At 48.7% G+C, this 22,499-nt stretch overlaps 2 protein-coding genes across 3 annotated transcripts in view; both read left to right on the top strand.

Moving 5' to 3' along the window:
- LOC134342414 (epoxide hydrolase 1-like) overlaps positions 1 to 20,713 on the top strand; it is a 77,289-nt gene extending 56,576 nt beyond the window's left edge. The window contains exons 4-9 of the mRNA XM_063040506.1: positions 12,775 to 13,008; positions 15,159 to 15,288; positions 15,788 to 15,999; positions 16,523 to 16,631; positions 19,277 to 19,402; positions 20,233 to 20,713. Of these exons, the coding sequence (XP_062896576.1) occupies positions 12,775 to 13,008; positions 15,159 to 15,288; positions 15,788 to 15,999; positions 16,523 to 16,631; positions 19,277 to 19,402; positions 20,233 to 20,437 (1,016 nt within the window). The 3' untranslated portion in view covers positions 20,438 to 20,713. The remainder of the gene's footprint in view (positions 1 to 12,774; positions 13,009 to 15,158; positions 15,289 to 15,787; positions 16,000 to 16,522; positions 16,632 to 19,276; positions 19,403 to 20,232) is intronic.
- A 1,690-nt stretch (positions 20,714 to 22,403) lies between these two features.
- nvl (nuclear VCP like) overlaps positions 22,404 to 22,499 on the top strand; it is a 162,123-nt gene continuing 162,027 nt past the window's right edge. For both annotated transcript variants that reach the window (XM_063040507.1, XM_063040509.1), the window contains exon 1: positions 22,404 to 22,499. The gene's annotated coding sequence lies outside the window, so the exon portion shown is untranslated.

The raw sequence follows: 22,499 nt of genomic DNA on the forward strand, positions 1-22,499 counted from the left end.
GTCCAAGTGTCAAAAGGAGAAGGATACTGGTGAAGGTCCAGGATCAAAAGGAGAAGGATGCTGGTGAAGGTCCAGGAACAAAAGGAGAAGGATACTGGTGAAGGTCTAGGATCAATAGGAGAAGGATACTGGTGAAGGTCCAATGATCAAAAGGAGAAGGATACTGGTGAAGGTCCAGGAACAAAAGGAGAAGGATACTGGTGAAGGTCCAGGATCAATAGGCGAAGGATACTGGTGAAGGTCCAGGAATAAAAGGAGAAGGATACTGGTGAAGGTCCAAGGGTCAAAAGGAGAAGGATACTGGTGAAGGTCCAAGGGTCAAAAGGAGAAGGACACTGGTGAAGGTCCAGGATCAAAAGGAGAAGGATACTGGTGAAGGTCCAAGGGTCAAAAGGAGATGGATACTAGTGAAGGTCCAAGTGTCAAAAGGAGAAGGATACTGGTGAAGGTCCAGGATCAAAAGGAGAAGGATGCTGGTGAAGGTCCAGGAACAAAAGGAGAAGGATACTGGTGAAGGTCTAGGATCAATAGGAGAAGGATACTGGTGAAGGTCCAATGATCAAAAGGAGAAGGATACTGGTGAAGGTCCAGGAACAAAAGGAGAAGGATACTGGTGAAGGTCCAGGAACAAAAGGAGAAGGATACTGGTGAAGGTCCAATCATCAAAAGGAGAAGGATGCTGGTGAAGGTCCAGGAACAAAAGGAGAAGGATACTGGTGAAGGTCTAGGATCAATAGGAGAAGGATACTGGTGAAGGTCCAGGAACAAAAGGAGAAGGATTCTGGTGAAGCTCCAAGGGTCAAAAGGAGAAGGATACTGGTGAAGGTCCAGGATCAGAAGGAGAAAGATACTGGTGAAGGTCCAGGATCAAAAGGAGAAGGATACTGGTGAAGGTCCAAGGGTCAAAAGGAGAAGGATACTGGTGAAGGTCCAAGATCAATAGGAGAAGGATACTGGTGAAGGTCCAAGGGTCAAAAGGAGATGGACACTAGTGAAGGTCCAAGTGTCAAAAGGAGAAGGATACTGGTGAAGGTCCAGGATCAAAAGGAGAAGGATGCTGGTGAAGGTCCAGGAACAAAAGGAGAAGGATACTGGTGAAGGTCTAGGATCAATAGGAGAAGGATACTGGTGAAGGTCCAATGATCAAAAGGAGAAGGATACTGGTGAAGGTCCAGGAACAAAAGGAGAAGGATACTGGTGAAGGTCCAGGATCAATAGACGAAGGATACTGGTGAAGGTCCAGGAATAAAAGGAGAAGGATACTGGTGAAGGTCCAAGGGTCAAAAGGAGAAGGATACTGGTGAAGGTCCAAGGGTCAAAAGGAGAAGGACACTGGTGAAGGTCCAGGATCAAAAGGAGAAGGATACTGGTGAAGGTCCAAGGGTCAAAAGGAGAAGGATACTGGTGAAGGTCCAGGATCAAAAGGAGAAGGATGCTGGTGAAGGTCCAGGAACAAAAGGAGAAGGATACTGGTGAAGGTCTAGGATCAATAGGAGAAGGATACTGGTGAAGGTCCAATGGTCAAAAGGAGAAGGACACTGGTGAAGGTCTAGGATCAAAAGGAGAAGGATACTGGTGAAGGTCCAAGGGTCAAAAGGAGAAGGACACTGGTGAAGGTCTAGGATCAAAAGGAGAAGGATACTGGTGAAGGTCCAGGATCAAAAGGAGAAGGATACTAGTGAAGGTCCAAGTGTCAAAAGGAGAAGGATACTGGTGAAGGTCCAGGATCAAAAGGAGAAGGATGCTGGTGAAGGTCCAGGAACAAAAGGAGAAGGATACTGGTGAAGGTCTAGGATCAATAGGAGAAGGATACTGGTGAAGGTCCAATGATCAAAAGGAGAAGGATACTGGTGAAGGTCCAGGAACAAAAGGAGAAGGATACTGGTGAAGGTCCAATGATCAAAAGGAGAAGGATGCTGGTGAAGGTCCAGGAACAAAAGGAGAAGGATACTGGTGAAGGTCTAGGATCAATAGGAGAAGGATACTGGTGAAGGTCCAGGAACAAAAGGAGAAGGATTCTGGTGAAGCTCCAAGGGTCAAAAGGAGAAGGATACTGGTGAAGGTCCAGGATCAGAAGGAGAAAGATACTGGTGAAGGTCCAGGATCAAAAGGAGAAGGATACTGGTGAAGGTCCAAGGGTCAAAAGGAGAAGGATACTGGTGAAGGTCCAAGATCAATAGGAGAAGGATACTGGTGAAGGTCCAAGGGTCAAAAGGAGATGGACACTAGTGAAGGTCCAAGGGTCAAAAGGAGAAGGATACTGGTGAAGGTCCAGGAACAAAAGGAGAAGGATACTGGTGAAGGTCTAGGATCAATAGGAGAAGGATACTGGTGAAGGTCCAGGATCAAAAGGAGAAGGATATTGGTGAAGGTCCAGGAACAAAAGGAGAAGGATACTAGTGAAGGTCCAGGATCAAAAGGAGAAGGATATTGGTGAAGGTCCAGGAACAAAAGGAGAAGGATACTGGTGAAGGTCCAGGATCAAAAGCAGAAGGATACTGGTGAAGGTCCAGGATCAAAAGGAGAAGGATACTGGTGAAGGTCCAAGGGTCAAAAGGAGAAGGATACTGGTAAAGGTCCAGGATCAAAAGGAGAAGGATACTGGTGAAGGTCCAGGAACAAAAGGAGAAGGATACTGGTGAAGGTCTAGGATCAATAGGAGAAGGATACTGGTGAAGGTCCAGGAACAAAAGGAGAAGGATTCTGGTGAAGGTCCAAGGGTCAAAAGGAGAAGGATACTGGTGAAGGTCCAGGATCAAAAGGAGAAGGATACTGGTGAAGGTCCAATGGTCAAAAGGAGAAGGATACTGGTGAAGGTCCAGGAACAAAAGGAGAAGGATACTGGTAAAGGTCCAGGAACAAAAGGAGAAGGATACTGGTGAAGGTCCAGAATCAATAGGAGAAGGATCCTGGTGAAGGTCCAGGATCAAAAGGAGAAGGATACTGGTGAAGGTCCAAGGGTCAAAAGGAGAAGGATACTGGTGAAGGTCCAGGATCAAAAGGAGAAGGATATTGGTGAAGGTCCAGAATCAAAAGGAGAAGGATACTGGCGAAGGTCCAAGTGTCAAAAGGAGAAGGATACTGGCGAAGGTCCAATGGTCAAAAGGAGAAGGATACTGGTGAAGGTCCAGGATCAAAAGGAGAAGGATTTTGGTGAAGGTCCAGGAACAAAAGGAGAAGGATACTGGTGAAAGTCCAGGATCAAAAGGAGAAGGATACTGGTGAAGGTCCAAGGGTCAAAAGGAGAACGATACTGGTGAAGGTCCAGGATCAAAAGGATAAGGATACTGGTGAAGGTCCAGGATCAAAAGGAGAAGGATACTGGTGAAGGTCCAGGAACAAAAGGAGACGGATACTGGTGAAGGTCCAGGAACAAAAGGAGAAGGATTCTGGTGAAGGTCCAAGGGTCAAAAGGAGAAGGATACTGGTGAAGGTCCAGGATCAAAAGGAGAAGGATACTGGTGAAGGTCCAAGGGTCAAAAGGAGATGGATACTAGTGAAGGTCCAAGGGTCAAAAGGAGAAGGATACTGGTGAAGGTCCAGGATCAAAAGGAGAAGGATGCTGGTGAAGGACCAGGAACAAAAGGAGAAGGATACTGGTGAAGGTCTAGGATCAATAGGAGAAGGATACTGGTGAAGGTCCAGGAACAAAAGGAGAAGGATTCTGGTGAAGCTCCAAGGGTCAAAAGGAGAAGGATACTGGTGAAGGTCCAGGATCAGAAGGAGAAGGATACTGGTGAAGGTCCAGGATCAAAAGGAGAAGGATACTGGTGAAGGTCCAAGGGTCAAAAGGAGAAGGATACTGGTGAAGGTCCAAGATCAATAGGAGAAGGATACTGGTGAAGGTCCAAGGGTCAAAAGGAGATGGACACTAGTGAAGGTCCAAGGGTCAAAAGGAGAAGGATACTGGTGAAGGTCCAGGAACAAAAGGAGAAGGATACTGGTGAAGGTCTAGGATCAATAGGAGAAGGATACTGGTGAGGGTCCAGGAACAAAAGGAGAAGGATTCTGGCGAAGGTCCAAGGGTCAAAAGGAGAAGGATATTGGTGAAGGTCCAGGAACAAAAGGAGAAGGATACTAGTGAAGGTCCAGGATCAAAAGGAGAAGGATATTGGTGAAGGTCCAGGAACAAAAGGAGAAGGATACTGGTGAAGGTCCAGGATCAAAAGGAGAAGGATACTGGTGAAGGTCCAGGATCAAAAGGAGAAGGATACTGGTGAAGGTCCAAGGGTCAAAAGGAGATGGATACTAGTGAAGGTCCAAGGGTCAAAAGGAGAAGGATACTGGTGAAGGTCCAGGATCAAAAGGAGAAGGATACTGGTGAAGGTCCAGGAACAAAAGGAGAAGGATACTGGTGAAGGTCTAGGATCAATAGGAGAAGGATACTGGTGAAGGTCCAGGAACAAAAGGAGAAGGATTCTGGTGAAGGTCCAAGGGTCAAAAGGAGAAGGATACTGGTGAAGGTCCAGGATCAAAAGGAGAAGGATACCGGTGAAGGTCCAATGGTCAAAAGGAGAAGGATACTGGTGAAGGTCCAGGAACAAAAGGAGAAGGATACTGGTCAAGGTCCAGGAACAAAAGGAGAAGGATACTGGTGAAGGTCCAGAATCAATAGGAGAAGGATCCTGGTGAAGGTCCAGGATCAAAAGGAGAAGGATACTGGTGAAGGTCCAAGGATCAGAAAGAGAAGGATACTGGCGAAGGTCCAAGGGTCAAAAGGAGAAGGATACTGGTGAAGGTCCAGGATCAAAAGGAGAAGGATATTGGTGAAGGTCCAGAATCAAAAGGAGAAGGATACTGGCGAAGGTCCAAGTGTCAAAAGGAGAAGGATACTGGCGAAGGTCCAATGGTCAAAAGGAGAAGGATACTGGTGAAGGTCCAGGATCAAAAGGAGAAGGATTTTGGTGAAGGTCCAGGAACAAAAGGAGAAGGATACTGGTGAAGGTCCAGGATCAAAAGGAGAAGGATACTGGTGAAGGTCCAAGGGTCAAAAGGAGAACGATACTGGTGAAGGTCCAGGATCAAAAGGATAAGGATACTGGTGAAGGTCCAGGATCAAAAGGAGAAGGATACTGGTGAAGGTCCAGGAACAAAAGGAGACGGATACTGGTGAAGGTCCAGGAACAAAAGGAGAAGGATTCTGGTGAAGGTCCAAGGGTCAAAAGGAGAAGGATACTGGTGAAGGTCCAGGATCAAAAGGAGAAGGATACTGGTGAAGGTCCAAGGGTCAAAAGGAGATGGATAGTAGTGAAGGTCCAAGGGTCAAAAGGAGAAGGATACTGGTGAAGGTCCAGGATCAAAAGGAGAAGGATGCTGGTGAAGGACCAGGAACAAAAGGAGAAGGATACTGGTGAAGGTCTAGGATCAATAGGAGAAGGATACTGGTGAAGGTCCAGGAACAAAAGGAGAAGGATTCTGGTGAAGCTCCAAGGGTCAAAAGGAGAAGGATACTGGTGAAGGTCCAAGATCAATAGGAGAAGGATACTGGTGAAGGTCCAATGGTCAAAAGGAGAAGGATACTGGTGAACGTCCAGGATCAAAAGGAGAAGGATTTTGGTGAAGGTCCAGGAACAAAAGGAGAAGGATACTGGTGAAGGTCCAGGATCAAAAGGAGAAGGATACTGGTGAAGGTCCAAGGGTCAAAAGGAGAAGGATACTGGTGAAGGTCCAGGATCAAAAGGAGAAGGATATTGGTGAAGGTCCAGAATCAAAAGGAGAAGGATACTGGCGAAGGTCCAAGTGTCAAAAGGAGAAGGATACTGGCGAAGGTCCAGGAACAAAAGGAGAAGGATACTGGTGAAGGTCCAGGATCAAAAGGAGAAGGATACTGGTGAAGGTCCAGGAACAAAAGGAGAAGGATACTGGTGAAGGTCCAGGATCAAAAGGAGAAGGATACTGGTGAAGGTCCAAGGGTCAAAAGGAGAACGATACTGGTGAAGGTCCAGGATCAAAAGGATAAGGATACTGGTGAAGGTCCAGGATCAAAAGGAGAAGGATACTGGTGAAGGTCCAGGAACAAAAGGAGACGGATACTGGTGAAGGTCCAGGAACAAAAGGAGAAGGATTCTGGTGAAGGTCCAAGGGTCAAAAGGAGAAGGATACTGGTGAAGGTCCAGGATCAAAAGGAGAAGGATACTGGTGAAGGTCCAAGGGTCAAAAGGAGATGGATACTAGTGAAGGTCCAAGGGTCAAAAGGAGAAGGATACTGGTGAAGGTCCAGGATCAAAAGGAGAAGGATGCTGGTGAAGGACCAGGAACAAAAGGAGAAGGATACTGGTGAAGGTCTAGGATCAATAGGAGAAGGATACTGGTGAAGGTCCAGGAACAAAAGGAGAAGGATTCTGGTGAAGCTCCAAGGATCAAAAGGAGAAGGATACTGGTGAAGGTCCAGGATCAAAAGGAGAAGGATACTGGTGAAGGTCCAATGTTCAAAAGGAGAAGGATACTGGTGAAGGTCCAGGAACAAAAGGAGAAGGATACTGGTGAAGGTCCAGGAACAAAAGGAGAAGGATACTGTTGCAGGTCTAGGATCAATAGGAGAAGGATACTGGTGAAGGTCCAGGAACAAAAGGAGAAGGATTTTGGTGAAGGTCCAAGGGTCAAAAGGAGAAGGATACCGGTGAAGGTCCAGGATCAAACGGAGAAGGATACTGGTGAAGGTCCAATGGTCAAAAGGGGAAGGATACTGGTGAAGGTCCAAGGATCAGAAAGAGAAGGATACTGGCGAAGGTCCAAGGGTGAAAAGGAGAAGGATACTGGTGAAGGTCCAGGAACAAAAGGAGAACGATATTGGTGAAGGTCCAGGAACAAAAGGAGAAGGATACTGGTGAAGGTCCAGGATCAAAAGGAGAAGGATACTGGTGAAGGTCCAAGGGTCAAAAGGAGAAGGATACTGCTGAAGGTCCAGGATCAATAGGAGAAGGATACTGGTGAAGGTCCAGGGTCAAAAGGAGAAGGATACTGGCGAAGGTCCAATGGTCAAAAGGAGAAGGATACTGGTGAACGTCCAGGATCAAAAGGAGAAGGATATTGGTGAAGGTCCATGAACAAAAGGAGAAGGATACTGGTGAAGGTCCAGGATCAAAAGGAGAAGGATACTGGTGAAGGTCCAAGGGTGAAAAGGAGAAGGATACTGGTGAAGGTCCAGGAGCAAAAGGAGAAGGATACTGGTGAAGGTCCAATGGTCAAAAGGAGAAGGATACTGTTGAAGGTCCAGGAACAAAAGGAGAAGGATACTGGTGAAGGTCCAGGATCAATAGGAGAAGGATACTGGTGAAGGTCCAGGAACAAAAGGAGAAGGATTCTGGTGAAGGTCCAGGATCAAAAGGAGAAGGATACTGGTGAAGGTCCAATGGTCAAAAGGAGAAGGATACTGGTGAAGGTCCAGGATCAATAGGAGAAGGATACTGGTGAAGGTCCAAGAGTCAAAAGGAGAAGGGTACTGGTGAAGGTCCAAGGGTCAAAAGGAGGATACTGGTGAAGGTCCAGGAACAAAAGGAGAAGGATACTGGTGAAGGTCCAAGGGCCAAAACGAGAAGGATACTGGTGAAGGTCCAAGGGTCAAAAGGAGAAGGATACTGGTGAAGGTCCAGGATCAAAAGGAGAAGGATACTGGTGAAGGTCCAATGTTCAAAAGGAGAAGGATACTGGTGAAGGTCCAGGAACAAAAGGAGAAGGATACTGGTGAAGGTCCAGGAACAAAAGGAGAAGGATACTGGTGAAGGTCCATGATCAATAGGAGAAGGATACTGGTGAAGGTCCAGGAACAAAAGGAGAAGGATACTGGTGAAGGTCCAAGGGTCAAAAGGAGAAGGATACTGGTGAAGGTCCAATGGTCAAAAGGAGAAGGATACTGGTGAAGGTCCAGGATCAAAAGGAGAAGGATACTGGTGAAGGTCCAAGGGTCAAAAGGAGATGGATACTAGTGAAGGTCCAAGGATCAGAAAGAGAAGGATACTGGCAAAGGTCCAGGATCAAAAGGAGAAGGATATTGGTGAAGGTCCATGAACAAAAGGAGAAGGATACTGGTGAAGGTCCAGGAACAAAAGGAGGAGGATACTGGTGAAGGTCCAGGAACAAAAGGAGAAGGATACTGTTGAAGGTCTAGGATCAATAGGAGAAAGATACTGGTGAAGGTCCAGGAACAAAAGGAGAAGGATTTTGGTGAAGGTCCAAGGGTCAAAAGGAGAAGGATACTGGTGAAGGTCCAGGATCAAACGGAGAAGGATACTGGTGAAGGTCCAATGGTCAAAAGGGGAAGGATACTGGTGAAGGTCCAAGGATCAGAAAGAGAAGGATACTGGCAAAGGTCCAGGATCAAAAGGAGAAGGATATTGGTGAAGGTCCATGAACAAAAGGAGAAGGATACTGGTGAAGGTCCAGGAACAAAAGGAGAAGGATACTGGTGAAGGTCCAGGATCAAAAGGAGAAGGATACTGGTGAAGGTCCAAGGGTCAAAAGGAGAAGGATACTGCTGAAGGTCCAGGATCAATAGGAGAAGGATACTGGTGAAGGTCCAAGGTCAAAAGGAGAAGGATACTGGCGAAGGTCCAATGGTCAAAAGGAGAAGGATACTGGTGAAGGTCCAGGATCAAAAGGAGAAGGATATTGGTGAAGGTCCATGAACAAAAGGAGAAGGATACTGGTGAAGGTCCAGGATCAAAAGGAGAAGGATACTGGTGAAGGTCCAAGGGTGAAAAGGAGAAGGATACTGGTGAAGGTCCAGGAGCAAAAGGAGAAGGATACTGGTGAAGGTCCAATGGTCAAAAGGAGAAGGATACTGTTGAAGGTCCAGGAACAAAAGGAGAAGGATACTGGTGAAGGTCCAGGATCAATAGGAGAAGGATACTGGTGAAGGTCCAGGAACAAAAGGAGAAGGATTCTGGTGAAGGTCCAGGATCAATAGGAGAAGGATACTGGTGAAGGTCCAAGAGTCAAAAGGAGAAGGATACTGGTGAAGGTCCAAGGGTCAAAAGGAGGATACTGGTGAAGGTCCAGGAACAAAAGGAGAAGGATACTGGTGAAGGTCCAAGGGCCAAAAGGAGAAGGATACTGGTGAAGGTCCAAGGGTCAAAAGGAGAAGGATACTGGTGAAGGTCCAGGATCAAAAGGAGAAGGATACTGGTGAAGGTCCAATGTTCAAAAGGAGAAGGATACTGGTGAAGGTCCAGGAACAAAAGGAGAAGGATACTGGTGAAGGTCCAGGAACAAAAGGAGAAGGATACTGGTGAAGGTCCAGGATCAATAAGAGAAGGATACTGGTGAAGGTCCAGGAACAAAAGGAGAAGGGTACTGGTGAAGGTCCAAGGGTCAAAAGGAGAAGGATACTGGTGAAGGTCCAATGGTCAAAAGGAGAAGGATACTGGTGAAGGTCCAGGATCAAAAGGAGAAGGATACTGGTGAAGGTCCAAGGGTCAAAAGGAGATGGATACTAGTGAAGGTCCAAGTGTCAAAAGGAGAAGGATACTGGTGAAGGTCCAGGATCAAAAGGAGAAGGATGCTGGTGAAGGTCTAGGATCAATAGGAGAAGGATACTGGTGAAGGTCCAGGGTCAAAAGGAGAAGGATACTGGTGAAGGTCCAATGGTCAAAAGGGGAAGGATACTGGTGAAGGTCCAAGGATCAGAAAGAGAAGGATACTGGCGAAGGTCCAATGGTCAAAAGGAGAAGGATACTGGTGAAGGTCCAGGAACAAAAGGAGAACGATATTGGTGAAGGTCCAGGAACAAAAGGAGAAGGATACTGGTGAAGGTCCAGGATCAAAAGGAGAAGGATACTGGTGAAGGTCCAAGGGTCAAAAGGAGAAGGATACTGCTGAAGGTCCAGGATCAATAGGAGAAGGATACTGGTGAAGGTCCAAGGATCAGAAAGAGAAGGATACTGGTGAAGGTCCAGGAACAAAAGGAGAAGGATTTTGGTGAAGGTCCAAGGGTCAAAAGGAGAAGGATACTGGTGAAGGTCCAGGATCAAACGGAGAAGGGTACTGGTGAAGGTCCAATGGTCAAAAGGGGAAGGATACTGGTGAAGGTCCAAGGATCAGAAAGAGAAGGATACTGGCGAAGGTCCAAGGGTCAAAAGGAGAAGGATACTGGTGAAGGTCCAGGAACAAAAGGAGAACGATATTGGTGAAGGTCCAGGAACAAAAGGAGAAGGATACTGGTGAAGGTCCAGGATCAAAAGGAGAAGGATACTGGTGAAGGTCCAAGGGTCAAAAGGAGAAGGATACTGCTGAAGGTCCAGGATCAATAGGAGAAGGATACTGGTGAAGGTCCAGGGTCAAAAGGAGAAGGATACTGGTGAAGGTCCAGGATCAAAAGGAGAAGGATATTGGTGAAGGTCCATGAACAAAAGGAGAAGGATACTGGTGAAGGTCCAGGATCAAAAAGAGAAGGATACTGGTGAAGGTCCAAGGGTCAAAAGGAGAAGAATACTGGTGAAGGTCCAGGAGCAAAAGGAGAAGGATACTGGTGAAGGTCCAATGGTCAAAAGGAGAAGGATACTGTTGAAGGTCCAGGAACAAAAGGAGAAGGATGCTGGTGAAGGTCCAGGATCAATAGGAGAAGGATACTGGTGAAGGTCTAGGAACAAAAGGAGAAGGATTCTGGTGAAGGTCCAGGATCAAAAGGAGAAGGATACTGGTGAAGGTCCAATGGTCAAAAGGAGAAGGATACTGGTGAAGGTCCAGGATCAATAGGAGAAGGATACTGGTGAAGGTCCAAGAGTCAAAAGGAGAAGGATACTGGTGAAGGTCCAAGGGTCAAAAGGAGGATACTGGTGAAGGTCCAGGAACAAAAGGAGAAGGATACTGGTGAAGGTCCAAGGGCCAAAAGGAGAAGGATACTGGTGAAGGTCCAAGGGTCAAAAGGAGAAGGATACTGGTGAAGGTCCAGGATCAAAAGGAGAAGGATACTGGTGAAGGTCCAGGAACAAAAGGAGAAGGATACTGGTGAAGGTCCAGGAACAAAAGGAGAAGGATTCTGGTGAAGGTCCAGGATCAAAAGGAGAAGGATACTGGTGAAGGTCCAATGGTCAAAAGGAGAAGGATACTGGTGAAGGTCCAGGAACAAAAGGAGAAGGATACTGGTGAAGGTCCAGGATCAATAGGAGAAGGATACTGGTTAAGGTCCAGGAACAAAAGAAGAAGGATACTGGTGAAGGTTCAGGATCAAAAGGAGAAGGATACTGGTGAAGGTCTAGGATCAAAAGGAGAAGGATACTGGTTAAGGTCCAGGAACAAAAGGAGAAGGATACTGGTGAAGGTCCAAGAGTCAAAAGGAGAAGGATACTGGTGAAGGTCCAGGATCAAAAGGAGAACGATACTGGTGAAGGTCCAGGATCAATAGGAGAAGGATACTGGTTAAGGTCCAGGAATAAAAGGAGAAGGATACTGGTGAAGGTCCAAGAGTCAAAAGGAGAAGGATACTGGTGAAGGTCCAAGGGTCAAAAGGAGAAGGATACTGGTGAAGGTCCAGGATCAAAAGGAGAAGGTTACTGGTGAAGGTCCAGGAACAAAAGGAGAAGGATACTGGTGAAGGTCCAAGAGTCAAAAGGAGAAGGATACTGGCGAAGGTCCAATGGTCAAAAGGAGGATACTGGGGAAGGTCCAGGAACAAAAGGAGAAGGATACTGGTGAAGGTCCAAGGGCCAAAAGGACAAGGGTACTGGTGAAGGTCCAAGGGTCAAAATGGGGCAGCACAGGTGGTTATGATAAAAAGAATGAAGGTGCAGAGGAGAATTACCAGAAATGTTAAAGGAGCAGCAAACATTCTGCTGGAGAAACTCAGCAGGTCGAGCAGCATCCGTGGGAGGTACGGAATTGTTGACATTTCGGGTTGAAAGTCTGCATCAGGACCAGGAGTGGAGAGGGGCGATGGGCAGTACAGAGGGGAGGGGGGAGCAGTGAGTCAGAATTTCAAGGTGATTGGAGGATGGCAGAGGGGTGAGAAATGAGTCCATGCCCTGTTCTCTCAACAGGGCACATCCAAGTCCATCGCTCCCTGAAAGTAGGTAGGGTGGTAAAGGAGGTGTCCGGCATGGTGGGGGCAGTGAGTACAAGAGTCACAAAGTCATATTGAAGATAGACAAAACTTTGGTGAAGCCACGTTTGGAGCATTGTCTGCAATTCAGGTTGTCCCATTTCAGGAAGAATATGGAGTCTTTGGAGAGGCTCATCAGGATGCTGCCTGGATTAGACGGTATGGACAAATGGGTTATTTTCTTATAATGTTCTATCAGTATTCCCCTCAGCCTCTGAAAGGAGCCCTGATTGAAGCTTATGAAATTTTGAGAGGCGTGGATAGAGCTGACCTTTCTTTTGGTTCAAAACGTTAAATACTAGAGGATATGCATTTCAGATGGGGGGGTGTGTGGAAAGTTTAAAGGTGATGCATGGGACAGAGGGTGGGAGGTGCCTATTGTGGTACTGGAGGGGATATGGATCATGTGCAGGCAGCAGAGATTTAATTTCATTTGGTATTGCGTTTGGCACAAACGTTGTTGTCTGAAGGGCCTATCCTTTGCTGTATAGCAGGTAGGTAGTGCCAAGCTGAGGGGAGGGGAAATTGGGAGATAGATGAGGCTGCCCTCTCCCCCCACCTGCCTCACAGTTTCTTTGCTCTATCTGCTTCTCTCTATTGTCTTTCTACCACTGTCTCCCCAGAATCATGAAGGACATTGCAAATTTCCTCAGCCTTCTGAGGAGGTAAAGGACTTGAAGGTTTTTGTACAGAGAGAGTGGTTGGTATCGGGGTCTTGCTGATGTGACCTTGGTTTTCAGGGATCCAAGTGCACTTTGTGCATGTGAAGCCGGACGTGCTTCCCCCAGACGGAGCCGTTCGACCCCTGATGTTGATCCACGGCTGGCCAGGTTCCTTTTACGAGTTCTACAAGATGGCTTCCCTTCTGAAGGACCCCGGCAGCCACACCCTGGACAAGCACCAGAACCTGGCCTTCGAGATGGTTTGTCCCTCCATCCCAGGATACGGCTTCTCGGAGGCACCACACAAGCAAGGTGAGAGTCCCACCTGCCCAGCCTCACGTTTCTGGCCCAGGTAACACTTTGACCCTAAAATACCCACCAAAACCTTATCCCACCCTGTTGTCCCAGAAACACCCATCCAAATTCAACCCGACCCCGTCCTAAGAATACCCACTGGCACCTTGTCTGATTCTTGACCCACTGGGAAAGACAGGGTGGGGTGTGGTTTGGGTGTGTGTTCACGGGATGGATGTGGTGGAGTGTGGTGTAGGTGGTGTTGGGACAGTGTGATTGGGTGGGTGTTCACAGGATGGGTGGTGTGGGATATGGTGTAGGTGGTGTTGGGACAGTGTGATTGGGTGGGGTGGGGTGGGGTGTAGGTGATGTTGGGACAGTGTGATTGGGTGAGTGTTTCTGGGATGGGTGGGGTGTGGTTTGAGTGGTGTTGGGACAGTGTGATTGGGTGGGGGTTCACAGGATGGGTGGGGTGGGTGTGGTGTAGGTGGTGTTAGGACAGTGTGATTGGGTGGGTGGGGTGTAGTGTGGTGTAGGTGGTGTTGGGACAGTGTGATTGGGTGGGGTGGGGTGTGGTGTAGGTGGTGTTGGGACAGTGTGATTGGGTGGGTGTTTCTGGGATGGGTGGGGTGTGGTTTGAGTGGTGTTGGGACAGTGTGATTGGGTTGGTGGGGTGGAGTGTGGTGTAGGTGGTGTTGGGACAGTGTGATTGTGTGGGGGTTCACAGGATGGGTGGGGTGGGTGTGGTGTAGGTGGTGTTGGGACAGTGTGATTGGGTGGGGGTTCACAGGATGGGTGGGGTGGGTGTGGTGTAGGTGGTGTTGGGACAGTGTGATTGGGTGGGGGTTCACAGGATGGGTGGGGTGGGTGTGGTGTAGGTGGTGTTGGGGCAGTGTGATTGGGTGGGTGTTTCTGGGATGGGTGGGGTGGGGTGTGGTTTGGGTGGTGTTAGGACGGTGTGATTGGGTGGGTGGGGTGTAGTATGGTGTAGGTGGTGTTGGGACATTGTGATTGGGTGGATGTTTCTGGGATGGGTGGGGTGTGGTTTGAATGGTGTTGGGACAGTGTGATTGGGTTGGTGGGGTGGAGTGTGGTGTAGGTGGTGTTAGGACAGTGTGATTGGGTGGGGGTTCACAGGAGGGGTGGGGTGGGTGTGGTGTAGGTGGTGTTGGGACAGTGTGATTGGGTGGGGGTTCACAGGATGGGTGGGGTGGGTGTGGTGTAGGTGGTGTTGGGACAGTGTGATTGGGTGGGGGTTCACAGGATGGGTGGGGTGGGGTGTGGTGTAGGTGGTGTTGGGACAGTGTGATTGGGTGGGGGTTCACAGGATGGGTGGGGTGGGGTGTGGTGTAGGTGGTGTTGGGACAGTGTGATTGGGTGGGGTGGGGTGTGGTGTAGGTGGTGTTGGGACAGTGTGATTGGGTGGGTGTTTCTTGGATGGGTGGGGTGGGGTGTGGTTTGGGTGGTGTTGGGACAGTGTGATTGGGTGGGGTGGGGTGTGGTGTAGGTGGTGTTGGGACAGTGTGATTGGGTGGGTGTTTCTTGGATGGGTGGGGTGGGGTGTGGTTTGGGTGGTGTTGGGACAGTGTGATTGGGTGGGGTGGGGTGTGGTGTAGGTGGTGTTGGGACAGTGTGATTGGGTGGGTGTTTCTGGGATGGGTGGGGTGGGGTGTGGTTTGGGTGGTGTTGGGACAGTGTGATTGGGTGGGGTGGGGTGTGGTGTAGGTGGTGTTGGGACAGTGTGATTGGGTGGGGTGGGGTGTGGTGTAGGTGGTGTTGGGACAGTGTGATTGGGTGGGTGTTTCTTGGATGGGTGGGGTGGGGTGTGGTTTGGGTGGTGTTGGGACAGTGTGATTGGGTGGGGTGGGGTGTGGTGTAGGTGGTGTTGGGACAGTGTGATTGGGTGGGTGTTTCTGGGATGGGTGGGGTGGGGTGTGGTTTGGGTGGTGTTGGGACAGTGTGATTGGGTGGGGTGGGGTGTGGTGTAGGTGGTGTTGGGACAGTGTGATTGGGTGGGTGTTTCTGGGATGGGTGGGGTGTGGTTTGAGTGGTGTTGGGACAGTGTGATTGGGTTGGTGGGGTGGAGTGTGGTGTAGGTGGTGTTGGGACAGTGTGATTGGGTGGGTGTGTTTGGGTGTTCAAACTGTAATGCACTCCCCTGTCCACAGGCTTTGACACGATCGCTGCTGCCCGCATTTTCCACAAACTGATGCAACGTTTGGGCTTTGAGCGTTTCTACGTACAGGGAGGCGACTGGGGTGCCACCATCGCCACTAACATGGCACAGATGATCCCTGAGTGAGTCCAGATCACAGGGAGTGCGTTTGGTGGAGGAGGGAGGGACAGGGTTCGGAAGCGGGCTTGAAGGAGGACAGGGAGTGTAGGAGGAAGGCAGAGGGGAGGAGAGAGGAGTGCAGTTGCAGGTTGGGAGAGTAAGAGACGGGAGGGCAGGGAAGAGGAGGGGCTGGAGGGAGTGAGATGTGCGGAAAGAAGGTGGAGTAGAGGAGGGAAGGAGGACAGGGACAGGGAGTGAGAAAGGACAGAGTGAGGGAAGGGAAGAGTGAAGGAAGCAGGGAGAGGTGTAAGAGGGAGAGGAGGGAGGAGGTGCCGGGTGAAGGAGGAGGGACAGGGGAGGGGAGTAAGTGGAGGGGAGCGGAGGAGTGTGTTGAATGAGAATGGGTGTATGAGAGTGGAGAGGAGGGAGTCGAGGAATGGGGCCAAAACTGTGTAGGTGGGTGGCAAAGTCTCCAACCACTCTGCCCCCACCCCATTGTTAACTCTGCCCCTCTACCCAAAGGAAGGTATTGGGAATCCACCTGAACTTCTTCCCGTTGATGAAGCTGAACCTGCAGATTCTCCCCTCCCTCTTTCTTGGGCCGTACATGCCGTCGCTGTTTGGATTCACACAGACTGATGTGGAACGGATGTATCCCTTCATGAGGAACATCTCCAAGCTGCTGAAGGAGTCGGGGTACCTGCACATCCAGGGAACAAAACCAGACACAGTTGGTAAATATGTGGTCCAGAGACAACAGCCACAGGCCTGGGGCACCGCACAACAGGACGCTGGGCTGTATTGAGAACGGGGTCAATTACAGGCTGGGATCAAATACAGGGCTTCAGGGAGTTTTGAGATAGAGTAACAGGTCCATAGGGTTGTAGCTGGCTACCACTTAGTTCTATAGTTTAGTGGTGTTATATCCTTAACAATAGGCTCTCATAACGGACTCCAGGCTGGGATCTGGCCAGGAATTTGTGGGTTTATATCAGGTAGCGGAGTTGGTATCTACAAACAGGAATCTGTTACCTGTTGATGAAGTGTTATCAAGGTCTCTGGGCTGATATAGCGGCTGGAAGTTGTGGCTTGGCATCTTCTCGAGGAATATTCTAGAGCAAGTGCTGCCAGAGAGATCCAGTGCCTTATATGGATGTCTGAGAATTTGCTACAACCTAGAATCAGTTTTGTGGGCTTCGGCTTGATATGGGAGCCACCTGCACACAGGTATAATGTGGCTGTTTCTCTACTCAATAGGCTGTGCCCTGAATGACTCCCCCGTGGGCCTGGCTGCCTACATCCTGGAGAAGTTTTCCAGCTGGACCAACATGGATTTCCAGGACCTGGATGATGGTGGGCTGCTCAGGTGGGACATCCCTACATTCTCTGCTGGTCCTCGTTTTTCCTTTGGTGACAGGCCCTGGCCGCAGTCTCGAGGATCAGTGCAGCTGGGTACGGCAGTGACATGTTACGTAGGCTGCATTTTGAACGTTGTGTTCTGTTTTGGTCACCCTGCTCAAGGAAAGATGCCATTGCACTGGAAAGAATGCAAAGAAGATTTATGAGCACGTGGCCAGGACTCGGGGTCTGAATTATGGAGCAGGTTAGGAACGTCGGAGGCCGAGGAGTTATCTTACAGAGATGAATAAATCATGAAGTTCAATGTGCAGCCGTTTTCCAGGGCTGGGGAATCAAGAACCAGAGGACGCAGCTTTAGGGTGAGAGTGGAAGATTTAATAGAAACCTGAGGGGCAACGTTTTCACTCAGAGAGTGGCTAATTTAGAGAATGAGCTGAGCTGCCAGAGGCAGGTACATTAGCAACATTAAAAGGTACTTGGACAGGTCAATGGATAGGAATGGTTTGGAGGGATATGAACCAAACTCAAGCAAGTGGAACCAAGTTAGGTGGGACTGCTGGTCAGCATGGGTCCAGTTGGGCCAAAGGAACTGTTTCCATGCTGTGTGACTCTATGATCTGGTAGGCACAAGGCTCTGCCACGTCAGTACATGGGAGAGGCTCAAGTGTTGAGGAAGGTTACTGAGAGTGTGAAATGAAGAGAGAAATCGTGGCAGTACCCAGGAGGTTAAGCAGCTTCTGTGGAGACAAACAGTCATCACTTCAGCTCTGAGACCCCATGATGGAACTAGGAAAATGAGGGAAAATAATAGAAATAATAGAGAGAATGGGGATGAAATGAATGCCTAATACTAGAGGGCACGCATTTAAGGTGACAGGAAATGTGCAATACACACACAGGAACTCAGCAGGCCAGACAGCATCTATGGAAAGGAGTAAACAGTTGACGTTTCAGGCCGAGACCCTTCAGCAGGACTAATCTTTTTATGCAGAGAGTACTGAGCACCTGGAATGTGCTTCCATCGACAGCAATAGAGGCAAATAGATGAAGACTTTTAGAAAGCTGTTAAATAGGGTCATGAATGAGCAGGAAATGGGGAGACATGGACAGTGTGTAGACAAAAGAGATTAGTTTCATTACATATCATTAGCTTAATTACTTTCGCACAGCATCGTGGACTGAAGGCCCTGTCCCTGTGCTCGATTGTTCTACCGCCTGATAGGGTGACGTTCTGGTTACCCTGAGGATAAGGTTTTCTGGTCAATAGGTCTACAAGGACACTCAAAGAGAGGGGACACATATAAAGTAATGTGTAAAAACTGTGAAAAGTGAGACATTTCACAGATGGTATCGATGGGGAGAAAAAAAAACTGAGGCAGTATCACAGGTGGATAACCTACAGCAGAAATGACCATTTCTGATACAGAAGAGAAAAGGAATTAGCTGAATCTGTGGAATTCGATATTGAATCCAGAACAGTGCCACATGTCCAGACAGAAGATGAAGTGTTGTACCTCAAACTAATATCAGGCCTGGTTGGAGCATCAACAGGCAAGAGATGTGTCTGGTCTTAGGTTGGGTGGTTTATAGTCTACCAAAGGAACACTTTGAAAATGGGTCATGTAATCATGGAATCATGTAATCAGAGCCAATAGGGTAGAACATTTCCCCTGTAATCTGAGACAATAGGGTAGAACTGACGACACCAGGCTGGTGAAACAGACTAGGCCCAAAAGGTTAAAGGTGAGCTGAGGAGAGGAGAAACTCCAGTTCAGAGATGATCAAGATAAGTTTGGTGTTCATTCCTCACCAAGCCAAAAGAATGAGAAAGAGCTGGGGCACTGAGAGTAAGAATCTGGTGGTCTTGTTGCAGCTTTGGTTTAGCCACGACAGAGTATTGTGTGCAGTTCTGGGTATCTCACGATGGAAAGGGAGATGTGGAGGCTTTGGAGAGGATGCAGAAGAGATGCTGAATACTTCCACAAGACTGATGATTTGTTGCTTCTGATACCAGCATTGTTAGTCACTTGCGTTCAGCAGGGTGCTGCCTGGATTGGAGAGAGCAGAGAAGGTTGGATTTGTTTCTCTGCAGCATCAGAGGTTGAGGAGAGACCTGATGGAAGTGTAGACAACGATGAGAAACAGAGACATGGTGGAAAGGTTCCTAATGTAATTCAAAGGGAATCAGGCCATTCGGTCCATTTGCTAATAGTCACAGTCTTTATCCCCTCAGAGTGGAAATGTCAAATATTAGAGGGCATAACTTTGAGGTGAGACCAGGACAGTTTAAAGGAGATTTAAGAGGCAAGATTTTTTTCAGAGAGTGGTAGGTGGGAGCAGATACGATAGCAACATTTAAGAGGTATTTGGACAGGCAGGGAATGAAGGGATATGGAGAACGTGCAGGTAGATGGGATTGGTTTGATCAGCATGGCCAGCACAGGCATGATGGGCTGAAGGGCCTGTTCCTGTGCTCTCCGAAGGTACATTGGATGAAATCACTGACAGAATGAGTGAGGCCTGAGAGGACGACAGTGCAGAGAGACACAAGCTGCTGAAAGGGCACATGGGATGGCACCTGAACTACCAGTATAGGATGCATTATCTTTTGTGTCTTTGACCTTTCACTTCTCCCCTCTTGTCCCAATCCAGTAAGTTCTCTTTGAATGAGCTACTGACTAACGTGATGATCTACTGGGTTTCGGGCTCCATCACGTCCTCAATGAGGATGTACAAAGAGAACCTGGGGGTGAACACCATGAACAGAATGGATGGAAGGTGAGTGACTGGCACTGCTGGGGCTCTGGGTGGGTGATGGTTGGCTGGTGAAACCCCTTCCCCACAGCCAGGAGCAAGGATACAAGGACATCCTCCCTCCGACCACCTCCCCCTCCATACTGGGTGACCGACACTGAAGAGGGTGGGGCTGAGATGTAGCCAGAAGGCAGGGAGCAGCCTCTGACATCCCCCGTACACATGGGCCACGGTCTCCTCCGGCTCGCAGAAGTGACATGTGGCTGGCAGATCTGTGCACAGACCTTAGACATTATTACAGGGCACCGTACACCTGCTACACACCCTCCTCTTCCTATAGCCATCACTCACCATCTGGACACGCCGTGGCAGTCAGTCTTTACCTCTGGTGGTGAGGGGGCTCCCAGTAGAAGTCACTCTACGCAGGGTGCTGCCCTTGTACGTTGGGGACCTGGGTTGGGGGTGCCTGGTGCTTTTTTGTCTCCTGTTGATGCCCGGGGTGGGTTGGGTCTTTGATGATGCTGTCTGCTTTCCCAAGGCAGCAAGAAGAGTGGACAGAGTCCATGGAGGGGAGGCTGCTTCCACAACTCTCTGCAGTTTCTTGCAGTCACGTGCAGGGCAGTTGTCATACCAAGCTGGTTATTTTCTATGGTGCATCAATTGTGAGGGTAAATTGTGAAATGCCAAATTTCTTTCGCCTCCTGAGGAAGTAACAGTGTTAACGGCCGTCCACCTTCCCCCAACACGGTGGCCTGGAAGCAAGCTCAGGGAAAACACTCAGCCGCACCCCACCTTTGATTCACTGTAACTTGCTTTCAGAGACTATCCATCCTCCTTCCGCCTCTCTCTTTCAGGATCGCAGTCTACGTACCCACAGGATTGGCCGCCTTTCCCAATGAAGTAATGCATATTCCATTGACCTGGGCCAAACAGAAATTCAGGAGGATTGTGTCCTACTCCTACATGTCACGGGGAGGTCACTTTGCCGCCCTCGAGGAGCCTGAGCTGCTGGCTGAAGACCTCATACGCTTCATTCAACGTGTGGAAAAGAGTGGCTGAGAGATGCAGAGCTCAGTTCCACCTGAACGGGACCCCCTCCCCCCAAATGGGAAGTCTTGTCAGATATACAATACCACATTCACAAGGTGAAGGCGATCCCTTCACCTTCAGTTCAGTAATGTCCCGCTGTGAAAATGGATCATTGGAGCTGCTGTTGACTTTTTTATGATCAAATATAATGGACTATCCCCGATGATACTGTCCACTTTTCCTGGGGTCCCCTGTACTTCTCTGTCAGACTGAGAAATAAAACTTTAGTATTCCTAACTCCCTCTGCCTTTTTAATTTTCAAATTCCCTCTTTGCCAAGACTCCCTGCTCACAGTTAATCTTTTATTAACCTCTGGATTTCACTGGCAACGTCAGCATTTATAGCCCATCCCTAACTGCCCTTGACTAAATGTCGGGGTCACCTTTCTGGTGGAGGTGCTCCCACAGTACTGTTGGCCAGGGAGCTCCTGGCTTCCCTTCCATTGATGGTGAAGGAACCACGATAGGTTTCCTAGTCAGGAGAACATGGAAGCGGGAGGGGGAGCTGCACGTGCTGGTGTTTCCCTGCCCCTGCTGCTCTCGTCCTATTTGATGCAGGAATCCATGGGTGTGAGACGTTCTTGAAAGGTAACTCCAGTGCAATATCTGGTACAGGGGATGGAGAGAGTAGATGATTAAGATGGCAAATGGGCTTCATTTAGTCAGAATCAGATTCAAGTCTAACATCACTGGCATGTGTCATGAAATTTGTTGTTTTGCAGCAGCAGTACAGTGCAATACACAAAAACTATACGTTACAATTATATATATATATGACTAAATAAGTAGTGCAAAGAGAGCAAAAAAAAAAGAAAAAATAGGTAATATACATGGGTTGGTTTATTGTCCATTCAGAAATCTGATGACAGAGGGGAAGAACCTGTTTGTAAGATATTGAGTGTGTGTCTTTAGGGTCCTGTATGTCCTGTACCTCCTCCCTGATGGTAGCAATGAAAAGAGGGCATGTCCTGGGTGACGGGGGTCTTTCGTGATGGATGCTACCTTTTTAAAGCCTTGCCTTTTGAAGATGTCCTTGATGCTGGGGGGAGCTGGTGCTCATGATAGTGTTGACTGAGTTCACAACCTTCTGCAGCTTTTTCCAATCCTGTGTCGTGCCCCTCCATACTAGATGGTGATGTAAACTGTCAGAATGCTCTCCACAGTACGTCTGTAGAAACTTGCAAGTGTCTTTGGTAATATCTCCTCAAACTCCAAATGAAATATAGCTGCTGTTGTGCCTTCTTTTTAATTGCTTCAATACATTGGGCCCAGAATAGGTTGTCAGAGGTGTTTACAGCCAGGAACTTGAAACTGCTGATCGCTTGATGAGGACTGGTGTGTGTTCCCTCGAATTCCCCCTCTTGAAGCACACAGGCAATTCCTTGGCCTTAATGATGTTGAGTGCAAGATTGTTGTTGTGATACCACTCAACCAGCTGATCTATCTCACTCCTGTACACCTCCCCGTCACCATCTCAGATTCTGCAAACAACAGTTGTGTCATTGGCAAATTTATAAATGGCTTTTTGAGCTGTGCTGAGCCACACAGTCGTGGGTGTGGAGAGAGACGAACAGTGGGAAAACCACACATCCTCGAGGTGCACCAGCGTTGATTTTCTGCGAAGAGATGTTATTTCCAATCAACACTTACTGTGGTCTCCCGGTGAGGAAGTCAAATACACAGTTGCCTAGGGAATTACAAAGGCCCAAGTTTTGAAGCTTGTTGATTAGTACTGGAGGGTGTGATGGTATTAACTCAGTGGATGGCGTAAAAAGGGAGATGGAAGGGTCCAGGTATTCTTCCTCCATCATCACTTACGCGCAAAACCATTAGATAGCAAATCCTCTCCTCTACCAACATGGCAGCGCCGACGATGCAATAAATACACTGCGCGTGTGCACAACCGGGTTGCCGGCTATGCGCATGCGCACACAGGGCCGGTCTTTTCTCCCGCGAAGGGCTGTCCGCGGTACTTGCCGGAGGTGAAGCCCGGTTTGCAGCATCTGCCGCAGAGGGACTGTGGGGACCGCTTG

Source organism: Mobula hypostoma, chromosome 2 (assembly GCF_963921235.1).
Source record: "Mobula hypostoma chromosome 2, sMobHyp1.1, whole genome shotgun sequence".
NCBI classification, from domain to species: domain Eukaryota; kingdom Metazoa; phylum Chordata; class Chondrichthyes; order Myliobatiformes; family Myliobatidae; genus Mobula; species Mobula hypostoma.